Below are 16,411 nucleotides of genomic sequence, written 5' to 3'. Positions count from 1 at the left end.
CAAAAAGATCTATAAAGTTGCATGAAAATGTATTCTTCCTTCCCTCTTATGTCCAGATGAAATGTTCTCATTTTGGTTACTGGTGAAGAAATACGTCATACCATCATATGTATAAGAACAGAGTATTGCATTGCAGACTTTAGTAGACTTAGGGGGTGGCCATACTACCTTTGATCAACCAGAATCCTCACCCATGTTCCGTTGAGCCCATATATTTTTAGAGTCTGTAATTTGGCACTGTCTCACCTAAATCAGAAGCACTGGTGGGCCTCAACTACAGCAGTGATAAAAATGCATTACATTCAAGGCACACCACTTAAATCATGTTTGTTTTAAACTACATAATGTTATTAGACCAGGTTATCTTAAGGGCAGTGATACCTGGGACATTTTGGCTGTAGCCTGCTTAATCAGAACTTATAAAGTAGCCCCATTTGGTACATACCCAGTGCTGCCAATGATGTCACTGATCTGTGCCAGCCAGTACTGTCAGCTCCATTTTACCTGGGCTGGCAAGCCACGAACCAGCTCAGGTGGACCCAGTGCTGCCACCTAACCAGTAAGATACCAGCCAAGGTTAGAGCCGGTATTGCAAATTTACAGGCACTGTATTTACTGGTAAATTCCCAGTGGTTCATCCCCAGGCCTTCCGCACTCTATTACCTTTCCACTGCCAACTAAATCCACCCCCTCAGAGTCAATCAGACCCCCATGTAGCCCCAATGAAGGTTTTTTTCTACTTTATGAAATGCCAATTGCAATTTTCTCTACAAAGTATATAAGTTTTATTATGGTTGTGTTGTGTAATCTTTATAAAAAAAACTGCTGCCAGTTTCTTTCCGTGTTGTCAGGAACCATTACACAAGCACTCTCATGAGCCACAAGAGGAGGATCCCATTTTTGGAACTTTTATTGTAATTATATAAATAATTACTGGCTGCACTAAAACCAGGAAGGTGTAAAAGAAGGTATAATTATAATTTGTTTGTGGTTCCCAGGAAAGGTTTAGGACATAAAGCTAACAGGAAGATGTTGATAACAAGCAAGAAAAGCTGTAGATAAAAGATGGAACTGCCTTACCAAAGTAGAAGTATCCTCCTTCATCCTTGGGTTGAAAGAAATGCCCTTTGGCCTGAGCATGAACATCAGCCCCATTCTGTACCAGCAACTCAACATAATGCTTACAGCGCCTCTCAATGGCTATGTGCAGAGCGGTTTGGCCTGAAACAACACAACATTATATACTGGCCAGCTGTTCAGTTATTAAAATAAACATTAAATGTGTTCTATAACTTTCATTTGAGTAAAACAAAATCTCTTCCACGGCACTTACAAAATGACTGCATGCTAGGTATGCAGGTAAAAAATTACTATTTGTCATGCAAGTTTATCTATAGGGGTTCAATATTATCTAGGGATGTAATTTCTGCATCAGTACTACAAGTAAGACAGCATCCAAACAAATAACCAGATTGATCTTCACACAAAATAAACCATCATAAAAATGACCTTCATATTGTGTGTGTGTTTTTTAAGCTTAATTATAAAAGATATTTAGAAAAGGTTAGAGCAAGGATGCAGGAGTCTCAGCCAATGTGTCACTTCACATCTCAAGGTCTGAATGAATATGAATTCAACAGGTACCCACCATAATAATCCTCATCTATGAATGGTAAATTGATAAATTCCTCCAGATCATCAGTTTCTTCAGCAATGTTGATAAGAATTGGGATGGTGTCATTTTTGCCATCTGTAAGGTTCATTAGAGCTTTGGACAAACATGTTTTCCCTGTTGTCTCTTCTATAAAATGAAGAAACTAGGGGTTTGAAAAAGATCTGCGTAGATGTATATGGAAACACACACATAATATTAATGTACAAATGACACAAACACATAGTCCAAGAGATTTTATGGCTGGGCACAACAGGTGAAATGAACTGCAACCGAACTTGCTATTCAAGGCACAGAGAGAAGGCCAATAAGGCAGTATTTGTTGCTGCAAGGGGCCCTTTATCAAGAGATAGAGCCCAAATCATGTAGTATAAATTAACACTTTTGCAGCAGCCAGTACTGCCTCAATTAATTTATTTCAGTGGCTTGTATAACTATATAAATTTGCTTGTATTACTACAACTATGTTGGGTTGCACACTGGGTTTGAGAGCCTATTGTATTCTGCACAAGGAGAAAGGAATGCTATTCTGGGGGCTGTTTAGAGTAATTTTAGGGGATTTTAAAATAAAAGGCTTATTTATTCTTTAAGGAGGTTTACAGCAGAGCACTAGCTCTTTGGCCAATTTCCATCTACAGTGAGTGCAGGCATACCGAGTCAGACCAGGAGGGAGCAGGGCTTTGTCAGGATTGCTAGACAGAGGAGCTGAGTATTAGGAGCTCACTCTATGAGTGAGAGTTTGGGTAGATAGCAAGGTCAGTCCGAGTTCCAACAAGCAGTAAGAGTTTGGGGTACAGCCCGTGTTGAGTTTGCGCCAGGTAGGAATCTGTGAGTGTTCAGGTATAGGTGAGTAGAGAGCCTACGGGTGAAGCTTGGGCACTGTTTGTGAGGACACCTCAGAGAAAGGGGGCATTTCTAGAGAGAGTAGAACCCCCTGGAAGGGCTAACGGCACTCTGCCTGTTTATCCCTATGTGACAGGGGTCCTGGAGGCTACCATGAGGAATGCTGAGTGTGAGAGTAAGAGAGAGCGAATGAGACAGAGGAATCACGGTGAGCATGCTGAAGAGAAAAAGAGAGACTTCCACGCTGAGAAATTTGTGTATTATGTATTGCTAGTTCATTTGTCTCCAGTCTGCCCCCAGTACCACCTGTGAGAAGCCTACAATAAAGTCTTCTGTAGTTTAATGCAATATTTGTATCAAGACTACCTCTTACAGTAAAGGGTTGTGTTGGTCCCAACCTGACAATATGAGTCCCGTTTACCAACTTTACACACATGGGCTGTTCTTCCTGCATCTCCCATAGAACGCAGGAAGAAACGCAGCAGATTCTTTAACTTGCATTCCACCTGTATTCATCGCTTACACACACCTGAATGAGTGCAGAGAATGAAACATCCTTGTGTAATAGTCCCTAAACTGGCAGCTTCCCTAAAAAAATACTATTTCCCTACATGCTGTAAGTAGCACACTTCCTAAACTACAGTGAGATGAGAGAAGCATTTATGATGGCTGGCATGTCTTTATCATGCATTCTCTTTCTCAGTACAGGTATGGGATCCATTATCTGGAAACCCGTTATCCATAAAGCTCCGAATTACGGAAAGCCTGTCTCCCATAGACTCCATTTTAATCAAATAATTCTGATTTTTAAAATTGATTTCCTTTTTCTCTGTAAAAGCAAAACAGTGCCTTGTACTTGATCCCAGCTAAGATATAATTACCCCTTATTGGGGGCAGAACAGCCCTATTGGGTTTATTTAATGGTTAAATGATTCCCTTTTCTCTGTAATAATAAAACAGTACCTGTACTTGATCCCAACTAAGATATAATTACCCCTTATTGGGGGCAGAACAGCCCTATTGGGTTTATTTAATGGTTAAATGATTCCCTTTTCTCTGTAATAATAAAACAGTACCTGTACTTGATCCCAACTAAGATATAATTAATCCTTATTGGAGCCAAAACAATCCTATTGGGTTTAATTAACGTTTTTTTGTTTTTTTTAGTAGACTTAAGGTATGCAGATCCAAATTATGGAAAGACCCCTTATCTGGAATACCCTTGGTCCCAAGCATTCTGGATAATGGGTCCTATACCTGTACAATAATGCATTAATGTAAGGTAGAGTATGTCTTGTACAGAAAGGTGCTTTGTCTAAGGCTATAAAGCAGTTAGGAAGCAATTAATGACCGCAGTCATGCTATGGAAGGAAGGAAAATAAAAATGCTTTTAGTGTATTACTGCACATTTTTGAAGTATTCTACCTCTAAAGCAGAACTCTAGTTTCAAATAATCAAAATTAATGTATCTGAGTGCATGTTGTGACTTCCAGAAAGTAGCAATTGTTTGTGCTCCACTAGTTGCCGAACTACCATCTAAAACAAGTGACCTGTACAGGGTAATGGGAACTGTAGTTCTGCAATAGCTGAAGGTTGTAAATATGTATAAGTCTGTCATACACTGGACTTGCTGCACTTGTCCATTATAATGTAAACGTTTGCAGGCTTCTAACACCCCGGTGTGTCCTTAATAGATGATCCAAATAGCACAAAATACCGGCACAACAGGATTTGTTTTAATCCTTAATAGATGATAACATTTCCTCTGTAGGGAAGTTAAGATGTTAAAGCTGGCCATACACGTGGCGATCTCACGATGTTTCGTACGACCGTCGGTCGCACGAAACATCGTCAGATCCGCCACACACCATTCAGGGCTGAATCGGCAGGTAAGGAGGTAGAAACAATAGGATTTCTACCTCCTTCTGCCGATTCAGCTCTGAAGGGAGAATTTTGGTCAGGCGCCTTCTATGGCGCCCGATCAAAATTTTCTAACTTGGCCGATCGGCGAGCCGACCGATTTCAGCAGCTTCCTGCGATATCGGTCGGCTCGCTGACATGCCATACACGCACCGATTATCGTACGAAACGAGGTTTCGTACGATAATATCGGTGCGTGTATGGCCACCTTTATGTACAAAGCAGAGCACCCATTCTGCCTCTCACCTAGAAATTCTTCATCAGTCAGCAGCCTATCCTCATACATCAAGAAAGGCAGGAGTCCCTCCAGCTCTGCTGCACTGCCTCTTGAGACAATATTAAAGAGGAGTTTCCTATCAAACATTTTAATGCCTGGAGGGAGGTCCGGATATGGGGCGTCGGGCCTAGAACACAAAAAGCAGCAAGAAAAAAGTAATTAATGATAGTTACAAATTACATTACATTGTTGCAAACACTGCTAAACAGATTTGTAGACTCGGCTTCCTAACAACATATTTTGTGGAAACTTGTGGGCTACACGCACAACTAGGTTGCCCACTGTGGCCCTATCTGACAATGTGGCCTATAAACAAATACTGATAAATTGGCATATACATTGTGTATCAGTATATACTGCACTTTCCCATCTTTTATCTTGGGCCACCATTTTGTAATGTTCTGTGTGTCAAACATGGATCACCTGACAGGAAATAATGCAGGTTTGACTGTGACAGGAAAAGCTGTGTGAAAAAAAAGACACAGCTCTGCCCATTGATTGACTGAGGTAACCTAGCAACATGGACAAGTGTGAGGAAAGGAATTTAGTAGTTAAATGGCAGTAACAGCCACAGCAAACAGACAGTGGTTTCAATGCCTGGAATATGAATATGATAAATGCCTAATTTTCTTTCCCTTAAGATGGGTGCCAACATTCAAATATCTTTGTGTAACCATATATACAGACCTCTCATAAAATAGTTTTCACTTTCGAGCCTCTGCTTTGTCCTGCACAACCTGCCTCTGTCATTACGGGGTAGAATTAACTTACCGTATATACTCGAGTATAAGCCGATCCGAATATAAGCCGAGGTACCTAATTTTACCTAAGAAAACTGGAAAAACTTATTGACTTGAGTATACGCCTAGGGTGGGAAATGCAACCGCTACTGCTAAGTTTCAATAATCAAACAAATAACAGATAAATAAATAGATAACTTAAGGGAAAGAAAAATGCTACAGCAGCAGACAAAAGAAAGTTTGGGAAGGCTAAGGAAGCTGCCATACTAATTATCAAGTACTTGGACCCCAGTGTCCCAGAGTCCCACCACAGTACTACAATAGTAGTTACAAGGGCAAAATAATTCATTTATTATCCTATCCATAAAATTGTCAGTTATTCAGCTTGTTTCCTTCTTACTTCCTGCAATGGGTTGTATGGGGGTGCTATGTTTTACCAAAAAAAACTACATACATCCCACTGAAATAAAATATGCATCCTTCATTTCAGGAACTGGGCAACACCTATATAAGATATACCAAAAATATAGTAAATATTAGCTGTAGGGATGTGGTGGTTTGCCCATGACCACATACTATGGAACCTACATAAGGGATAGTGTTTCTCTGCAGTCAGTGTATCCCAGTAATGTCAGATGATCCCTGGCCATATTTTACTTGGAACATCTTAATGAGAAGTCAGAAGAAGGGAATACATGATCGAGCACTAGCTGCAGGCTGGTTTCTAGGTTCATACCTCCCTCCCTCCACTTGTGTGCATACTTGCCCTTGCGCCTCTGCCCCCCCCATGCCTGGACACACCTCCCCCCTGAGACCTCCCTCCCTCACTCCACTTGTGAGCATACCTGCCTCTGCCGCTGACTCTGACAGACTTTGACTCTGAACTCGCGCACATCCCCTTGATGCCGGACATAAGTGCGTGCCTGCCGCAGACTCTTGCAGATGATTACTCTTGCACGCTAAACGAGCGTCTGACACAAGTGAGTGAGGGCGCATTTGCACGCCGGTATGCACGGCCACGCGCACCTCCCCTCGATGCCGGACACAAGTGAGTGAGTGCGTCCCTGCCGCAGACCCTTACAAACTCTTACTGTGGCATGCTGAATGAGCCCCGGACACAATTGAGTGAGTGCGCGCGCCCGGATATGCACGGCCACACGTCCATCCACGGGGAGATGCGCGCAGCGAGCCAGAGTCATCCCGAGTGCGCGCAATGGCAGGTATGCAGACACATATACTCGAGTATAAGCCGAGGGTTACTTTTTTAGCACATTTTCAGTGCTGAAAAACTCGGCTTATACTCGAGTATATACGGTAATAAAAATGATATATCTCCCCAAATGTATTTTACACAATGCCAATGATATTTTTAAGAAAATCTCCCCTGTGGTGCGTTTTTATTAACGCCGAAGACAAGCATCACCGGTAATGTTGCCTATAGCAACAATCAGATCTTTGCTTTTGTTTTATAACTTGTAGGTGACTGTTCAAATCTAATTGCTGATTGGTTGCTATGGGCAACAGCACCAGTGATAATTGTCTGCAATGTTAATTAATACACCCCTTTGTGTATAATAATAAAGACCAATGGATCACTAGGGAGGAGTAGGTGGACTTGCCTTCCAATGATACTACCTATCTTCCCCTATGTTGTATAGGGTTGTATTTTCTCCACCAGTGTTTTGTATGCAGGCTGAGAGAAGTGGATCCACTCTCATTCACAGCTCTACATCCATGCATTTCGGGTTGATCTCCACTCCGTGTAGCTGCACTTAGGCAAACGCTGTGTCTGTTAGTGCAGCTATGTGGAGTTGTGGATGAAAAACAGACCTTTGTGTGTCTTTAGCCTTTGGCTCCAGCATGTATAACTTCAGTATACAAAGTATTAATAATAAATGATCAAGAAAGAAAAGCTTTAACATCATCAATAGCCACTACTTACTCGTGACTGTACTTACTCTGTAATGTGAGAGGGTACTTTCACAAAAACTTTATCCATGGGTACTATTACACGTTCTTCCATTATAGAGTCCATGGGTATTGATCGTTTATGCAGATTTGGGGACCCACTGGGGCCTGTGCCTTTCTCATTTTCATTTAGGGTTCGGTGAAGTAATAATGGGAGGTTTTCATTATTTGTAGAGCCACCATTCCCATGTGAACCATGCTCAGAGGCAACGGGTTTAAGGAGGTGCAAGGAATCTGCCATGTTTTACACCTGGTACTTGGGGAGAAATAAGGAAATATTACAAATATTATATGTAGCATTATGCAAACCAAGCACAAAGAATAGTATGTAATAAAAAATATTTATCTACATGTATAATATTGATCAGGACAGCATTATTGTGCTTTTTCATTCTCTAAAGTTTCAGCTTCCCAACTTGTCTTTTTCTCTCAAACAAGGGTCTAACAAGCAGTATATCTGACTATTCATAATTACACAATTATTATGCATCAATAGACTCCAATTTGTTTAGGTTTTCAGTGTTCTTGTGGCCCTGGGCCCAAAGGAGCAAAGCCAATTAACTGAAACATTAATAAAACACACATATTACGGGCATCCATGCAACCTCTAGCTGTGCACACAGGCAACAGGTCTTCTGTCCAACTACACTGACAATGCTTCCGCCACAAAGCAGATAAGAGGAGGATAAACCTTGTCCCAAATAATAATACAATAAGGCATCTAGGTGTAGATTATATGGGATGGTAATAAGGGGGGCCTGGTTATTCTTTGCATTTTGTTTGTGTTGGAGGAGGTTGTTGTGGTGTTGTATCCCTGTGTCATGAAATCACTCCTGAGTTCTCTTAGATATTTATCCCTGTCATTATGGTCTGAAGAAATATGATGATATCTTATTGCCAGTATATGATTGACCTCCTTATATATTTGGCCTGGAAGTTGCTGAGCTATGTGCATCTGTAGGTGTTTGGTAAATAGAGGTAGCAAGGTTAATACCATTTATTTTGATAGTGGTGTCCAGGATATTGATTTTTATTTTTGAGTAACTTAATTTAAGCTTTACAGTGGGTTAGAAAGAGTTGTAAAAACAAATTAAACATTTAAGTGTTGGAAGAAACACACCTGGCACCATGGGGTAACCGATTCTCAATTCTAAGAAATTAATTTCAGTCACTTTGTATTTTCTTACTTTCTTAAAAAAGGCATCCAACCCTTTCTGAAAATGATCAAAGGTATCTGCCAGTAAAACTGCCTTGGGGAGTGAATTCCACAACTTTACAGCTCTCACTGTAAAAACTATTTTCAGATTTTAATGGTGTAAAGATATGGCAAGAAATGCAGTATTTTACATACTGAACTTACTGTACCAATCCAGAGGTTCAGCAGCCCTATACCAGTAATGATCAGGCCTTCAAAGTTATCCACTGGAGGTTTCCATCTTGGCTTCTGTTATGCCACGTTTTGTGTGCCAGTGGCACTGCACATGCTCAGTGTGGTCTGTGAAGATTAGGGGTTAAGCAAAAAATTAGATTTGTCTTTCATAGAAAATGTTATTACAAGGCCGATGCGCTAAATGCACTGGTGTATTCACAGCTGCTGTTCAATCAGAATTAATCAATAATGAACCTTGTATCTGACCTTTTTATTGTATATATTTTATTTTCACAAACCAGTCCCTAAGCTTGGGTAACTGACAGCAACCCAGTGTGTGTGCTATGGATTAGCAGAAAAGATGGGGAGCTAATGGGGCATCTTCAGACGCACAGATCTTCCCTGTTAAAGGGCTGTGGTCTCCTTGGACTGGAACAGAGCCCCAAAACATAATGTTTAGCATTTCTAGCCTACTTATTTCTTAATCTTTAGTTCTCCTGTTTTTCTTTTGCACCAAGTCCCTAAGTGTGCGGTACTCTTTCTCTCTCTCATATATATTATATATATATATATATAAATATATACATACATACACACACACACACACAATCTCTCATATATTATATATTTATTATATATACACATAAACAATATAACATATCCCAACTTCTGCCAACCTTTCCCAATAACTGACACTGCCTTCATTAGCTTAGTTGCTTTTCTATATTTCTATAACTTTCTCTATATTTGGAGTAGCAACCAACATGTGTTTATGATAAAAGGCATCAGAAGAACTATATTAAATGACCATGTAACCAACATCAAAGAAACTTACCTAATATATATTTGTAAATAATTCCCTTTGAGAGATGTTGCATTGAGCATTACATTTAGCAGGTGTTAGTAGCATACATACAATGAAAGTATTCTCAGAATGCTTTAATGCATAAATTTCACCAATATTTTGGCTCCTGCTTGGGGCCTTTTTCAAGATTAAATAATACAAAGTGAAACATCACAATACCATGTAACAATTATTAACAACCAATGTACTCACTTGCCTATTAACTATATATGTGCCAACTATTTATACATAATATATTGCCAGTGAATCTGAATAGTTATATGAAACAATGCCTTTCATAAAGTAATGCAGTGTATGTTCAAATCTTCTTGTCAGCATATACATAAGCAACAAATATTGGATTTTAAATAACAGTATATACCTGCATTGGAACAGGACAAGGCAAACGATTGGTTAACACAATTGAAAGGATAAGGTTGAAAATGACTGAATTACTCATATATAAAAAATCGAAGTTTTTCCAGGTTTCCCAGGATTACAGAGGGAATAAGGAGTATAAATGGCAGACAGCAACATTCAGAGCACCAAGAAGAAATGGGGAACTACACCGATCTTAGCACACAATTGAAAAAGGAACACAGGATCCAATGGAAGAAGACACACGGGAAATTATGCCACCACAAAAACCGGTAGTGCCATTTTTTAGCAAAAAGCGCGTGGGGAGAAGGTCAAGGAGCAACACCCGCAGAAGTCACAGAAAGGCCTCCTTAACAACATGTGCCCAGAAGAGGACATAATACATAATATATCAAGCTACACATTATCAGAAGGAGAACGCAACCTGTTGAACAAAGGTATGGGATTTGTTCCTACTATATTTGGTGACACTTTTACCAGTAGGGTTAAAATATATAAGTTGGGGAGGGATCTTAGACTTAAAGAGCATTACATCAAAACTGGAGAGATAAAACAGCAAAATATACACTGCCCTTTTAGGGTAAAAAGCATATGATCCCCACACTACTAGCCTTAGTATAATTACCTTTAACAGGATGACTCTTTTAGAGACACACGAAGCAATAGAAACAACAGCACCAGCGAAGAAAAATGTAACTAAACATAAAAAGGTGGCTGTAACCTCTTTAAGAAATAATCAGGACATTATAATTCAAAGGGCAGACAAGGGAGCAATGATAAATACAAGAAGGAGATTATTAATCAATTTATGGATAAGGCATGTTGTAACAAACTTAATAAGGATTCCCACCTCCACATATAAACAGGAATTATATGATATAATTCATGTGGGTAAGAATAACAGGTGGATTAGTGAAAAACAAGTCAAATTTTTATTGATTGAATTTCCTATAAAACCTGTGTTCTATACACTTCCAAAGATCCAAATAACCCCCAGGGCGGCCAATCATCTCAGCCATTGGATCTTTATTGCAATGTTTTGCACAGTACTTGGATTTTTACTTCTTTACCTACCTTATAGACACCATGAAACGGTTCATAATGGTGGAGAAGATAAGGAAATAGATGATCAGGATTTTTTGTTTGTTTCTCTAGGTGTTACCAGTCTTTATACCAGTATGCCCTACACCAGGGATCCCCAACCTTTTTTTACCTGTGAGCAACATTTCAATGAAAAAAGGGTGGGGAGCAACACAAGCACAAAATCTTTCCAAGTAGGTGACCAATAAGGACTTAGAATGGTCAATCAGTAGCCCAATGTGGACTGGCAGACTACTAGAGGTACTGCTAAGCAGTACAGATGGCCTTTATGCCTTCGAAACATGCCTCCAAATAAGAAATTCAAAAATGGGCACCAACTTTGAGGCCACTGGGAGCAACATCAAAGGGGTTGGGGAGCAACATGTTGCTCAGGAGCCACTGGTTGGGGATCACTGCCCTACACAGAAGGACTAACTGCAGTAAAGGAGCTAATTACAGGTAATCCATTATACCAATGTCCACCAGTGGATTACTTTTAATTGCTTGCTGCACAAGAATTGTTTTAAATTAGAGGACTTTTTTTTCTCCAGTTTAAAGGGGTGGCAATGGGTAGTAACATCCTATGCCATGTATTTTTTTTTAAAGGAGTTTATTTAGAAGCATGTGGCATTTGAAGCATATGGCAACTATTATAAGACGTACAGCAATGATACTTTTTTTTTTTGTGGTATGGAGGTGAGAATGCATTATTAGAATTTGTAGAAAGGCAGAAAAAAACATTGAGGCAATTGAATTCACTGTCCAATATGGTAAATCAGAACTACATTTTCTGACAGGTTAAAAGGTTGCATCGAACTATAACTGTCACCATCCTAGTGAGTAAATACAACAAAACCATACAGACATGGCTAACCCCCAAACCCGACATGCTGACATGTGTATATTTAAAAAGAAGTTTTGAACATGCACTGCATTACTATGTTAAAGGCATTGGTTGATATAACTATACAGATTTAATGGAATTATTATGTTGGCACATGTATACTTAATAGGCATGCAAGGAGATTGGCCGTTAATAATTGTCACATGGTATAAATGGTATCTTACATTTTGTATTATTTAATCTTGAAAAAGGCCCCTAGCAGGAGCCGAAACATTGGTTAAATGTATGGAATAGAGCACTTTGAGAAACACAGATATTGGGAGTGCTGACCACTTTCATTGTGTGTGTGTGTGTGTATATATATATATATATATATATATATATATATATATATAATTTATTATAAATGTGATTGTATTGATAAGTCTGTAGGTCTGTATAGGTATGTGTACATATATGCAATAGGGCACTAGGGACATTTGTCTTTAATCATGTAACAATATAATTATAATCTCTTTTTCTAGATGCTCTGGAGAGCAGAATAAATCCTGTAACAATTGGGATACCTTTCCTGCAGTTGGGGATGGATTGGGGTTGGATTGTTCTGTGGGCTTCTTTGTTTTTTATGTTTCTGAAATTTAGTTTGGAAATCTGGATCAACATCCTTTCTGTGGGAGAGCAGAGTCAGGTTTTGACATTGGCTGGATACAGGGCTGTAGAGTAAGGAAGGTCTAGATAAGAGGGTGGAATTACCTTAGTATATTCATTTGCGTGTTAAGCTTTTTAGGAAATATGTATTGGAAAATGTTTACTCTAATGTTTCTCTTCCCCTTTAGCAGAAAAAGGATTTTGCAATAACCCAACAGGAACTAGTTTAATATGTATCAGAACTAAAAGATTACCCTAAAGAATGTTTTGACAATGCTCGGCTTTCTTGAAATGGGAAATTGTCTGTGATTTCTATTAATTTCACTATCATGCGTTAGAACTTGTGGATAGTGAGAAATTAGAAGTCCTTAGGGTGGGAGGAGGTCACTGCAGATCTGATGAAAGGGCAAGGGTGCTCATGCTTCAGACAGAAGTGCTAAACACGTCCCCAGGGGTAGTAAAAAGCAACTCATGGTAACTAAAGTTGAAATTCCAGTTTCTAAACTGGAAATTCTGCTCTTGTAGTGTAGGGAGTGCAATTGTTCCTTCTGCTCTAGTAAAGCTGCCCCCTCACTCATATAGGAACATAAAAAAGGTAAGCGGGCGGGGGGGGGGGGGTGCATGGGGGCAGACTTCATAAGATCCAGTTTAATTTTCCATGTGAGAATGTGGATCCATAGAGATCCAAATGTGAAAGATACAACAGCATAAGGGCTAATGATAATCTGTAGAGTACTCAAAGACAAAATATGCCCCATCCCCATGTAAAACAATATAGAGAAGCAGACCCTGCCACTGCTAGGAATTACAGTGGGGCCAAAAAAAATAATTCCTATATAATTGCTATTTAGGCTTTGGCTAAGGCTATAAAGGGTTTGATATGGGACCCAGTCATTTCTGTTTACATCAGAGTTCCTTGCATTCATTCTCATCACTGTAAATGAGCATTTATTCATATGGGTGGGAGATAAAAACAACTGAAACAAAGTAAACAACTAAAATATATTTCAGGTGTGTGAAGTCTGTTGACTAAATACTGTCTGCTCATGATGCAGTTTTGTAAATCCTGTAAAAAACCCAATTTTGTGTTTTTCAGGGGACCAGAAAAAAATGGTGTAAAATCAGGGAAATGCATTATGCAATATATATTCATGGGACCACAAAAACAAAATACACATGCCTGTCTATTTCCACTCTTAACTAAAGGGCAGAGATTAAAAAGGTAAATGTTATTGTGAGCACAGAACCTTCCTTCTATGAACACTTTTCATTGCTATATTGTTTCCCCTAAAGAGTTCCATATGAGGGCATAGCGTATTAGGCACACCGGATATAGAACAAGGCATAGGCAGGGTAGGCACAGTTGTACTTGGGTCACTCTGGTGCCCAGTGTATTTTGTTATAATACACAAGAGCCATAAATATCCTATAAAATATATCTTTATGAAAAGTGCTTAGTGGTGGCCTCAATTATATTTTGAATGTTTGTCATTTGTGTCACATGTAATATAGTTGTAATACATATTATTTATTTATTATAGCACTTGCCCTCCCTGTGTGTAATTTTGTATTTTGTAAGATTGTACAGCACTGCATACCCTGTAAAGTAAAGTTATACATACATACATACATACATACATACATACGGAGATAAGACATCTCAGTGTTCCACAACCTGTATAAAAGCACTAAGCCTTCAGCCTCATACTATATGTGCCCATGGGACACCACAGGGTTTTCTACTATCCTTATGACAGGTACATTATTTCCAATATAATTGCCACAGCACTTAATTCTCTTTCTGCCTGCTGGACTCTACAGCTAAAAGCCATACCCCTTCCCACTACAGACTTTTCTATTTGCGTTTACCTGCATACAGGCAGAGAGGAATGTCCGCTGAATGGGTCGGTTTCAGGGCAGACTTAAACAGATGCCCCAGTGGGTCTTCAGCCCTGTGTTGTGCTTCTTACAACCAGCCTCTTGGGCTCTCAGGTCAATGAGATTACTTCAAGTGCATGTGTGCCACGCACGGCTCAGAATTTCCCTGTCTGGTCATAGGCACAAAAATGCTGATCACTATTGGCTAATTGTGCACTTCCCTGAGATGGCCCTGAGGCAAGAGGAACCCAAGCACACACATTCTTTACTAGTGAAGACGTGTTTGTGTGGGAGTGTCGCTCTGTATGCATGTGTTTGTATGAGCGCATGTGGGTGTGCCAGTCTCGGTGTGTATATGTGTGTGTATACACACTGCTGTATGTTATACAGTGAGTATAAATGGAATATTAAGTAAGTGTAGGTTATATGATTTCATTTGTAGGAACTGATATCCAACAATTTTATGGGCAGGTGTTAGAATAGATGCTGGTATTAATACATTGGCCCTGCTCTGCCTCTCCATATATTTGTTTTCATACAGGTTGGTGAGTACTGCCATATTATTTCCATTAGAAGGTACAGTATGAGGGTGTAACTTTTTCTGCACTCATTGTATTTTTATTCTGCACTTTGTTATATTTACACATAAGGGTTGGAGCTGCCGTATGTTTTAGTATCCAATATGCAGTCCTCCAGCATACATAAGGGCTCATTTACTAATGTAGGTGCTAAACTGCACTGGTGCAGTTACCCATAGCAACAAATCAGCTCATTACTTGTGTAGTCTAAATTTCACTAGCCTGTTCAAAGTAGATTAGTGACTGGTTACTATTGGTAACTGCACTGGTGCAATGTATGTTTATTAATCAGCCCTCAGAAATTCGTAACACAGCCTCTGATTTGTTGTTTTCATAGGTTCCAGAGTTACTCAAGTTATTCTACTAGTGATATAAATGATAGGCCTTACATTCTCTATAACTGTGGGAAAGTTCCTATTCAGTAGTGGGTATAAATTAATCTTTAAAGAGAGGGGTCTCTGTCTCTGGGTGGAAAGGAGCATTGATGGTGCTAAGAAGGGGCCGTCAGGAAGTGAATGGGATTGTGGGTGTAAAAAAGAATAGGCAGAAAGAAGAGTAGAAAGTAGTATAAAAGGAGTATAAACATGGAAATGTTATTGATTTAAGTCACATTTATTATATTTGAATTGTTGTTATATGTTTACATCTTTATCATTGTCTGTGACATTTTACATCCCAACCTGGACATTCTTATTGTCTTCAAGGGTAATGTATGGTGTGAAAGGGAAGGGGATAGTGGATGGTATGGGAATTAGGGGTTAGAAGACCTTTGTAACAACCATTTCAGCATTCATTTTCCTTACCATGGTCTACTAAACCACTGTAATTTTGCACGAAACCCATTTTGCAAGCTGTACATTCAGCATGTTTGTGAGTTTGAGTAAGATTGTGGGGACCATCTTGGAAAAGTTTCTTGGCTCTTCCTGCTCCTCACTGCTACACATGCACATGTACAAAAAGAGCCTGACCGCTAAGCAGAGAGGAGTCAGGTACCCAGTGTCACCACGGAAATCAAATGCTGTGGTTTCTATTGGTGTGGCAAGCTATTAAGGGTTATCCATGACACGAGTATACCATGTGACCATGTCATCGGCTCATCAATTAAACTGAATTCTTAACACACACTAAACAGGTAAAACAGGTGTGGGCTCTTGTTTCTCGTTTTGCTACAAAAGCTTCTTGCATAATATGTTTAGGAAGACTGGAAATGTAAACTCTGAAAACAAATGAATGTATAATGCCTCAGAGCTCTCGTCTATGAACTTGCATTTCAATTTACTTTTGCTAGTCTTCAAGATATTGGCACTTTTAAACTGCTTATAAAATGCATTTGAAACAACTGCACCACTGGCTGGTACCTTTGGGCAAATGG

At 39.4% G+C, this 16,411-nt stretch overlaps 1 protein-coding gene across 9 annotated transcripts in view; it reads right to left on the bottom strand.

The window, feature by feature from the left end:
• trpv4l.4 (transient receptor potential cation channel, subfamily V, member 4 like, gene 4) overlaps positions 1-14,653 on the bottom strand; it is a 28,785-nt gene extending 14,132 nt beyond the window's left edge. Inside the window, exons 1-6 of one of the 9 annotated variants that reach the window (XM_031903774.1) lie at positions 14,453-14,653; positions 8,772-8,915; positions 7,411-7,676; positions 4,682-4,839; positions 1,649-1,801; positions 1,081-1,221 (exon numbers count right to left, since the gene is read on the bottom strand). In XM_031903774.1, coding sequence (XP_031759634.1) covers positions 1,081-1,221; positions 1,649-1,801; positions 4,682-4,839; positions 7,411-7,661 — 703 coding nt within the window. In that variant the 5' untranslated portion in view covers positions 7,662-7,676; positions 8,772-8,915; positions 14,453-14,653. Of the gene's footprint in view, positions 1-1,080; positions 1,222-1,648; positions 1,802-4,681; positions 4,840-7,410; positions 7,677-8,771; positions 8,916-9,624; positions 9,738-10,015; positions 10,449-10,636; positions 10,910-11,085; positions 11,253-14,452 lie in introns of those variants that run through there. The other 8 variants (XM_031903769.1, XM_031903775.1, XM_031903770.1 and 5 more) reach the window with 8 other exon arrangements.
• Positions 14,654-16,411: the final 1,758 nt, after the last annotated feature.

Source organism: Xenopus tropicalis, chromosome 6 (assembly GCF_000004195.4).
Source record: "Xenopus tropicalis strain Nigerian chromosome 6, UCB_Xtro_10.0, whole genome shotgun sequence".
NCBI lineage: Eukaryota > Metazoa > Chordata > Amphibia > Anura > Pipidae > Xenopus > Xenopus tropicalis.
Note: the sequence above shows the minus strand (reverse complement) of the source record. Positions and strands in the feature narration are given on the sequence as shown.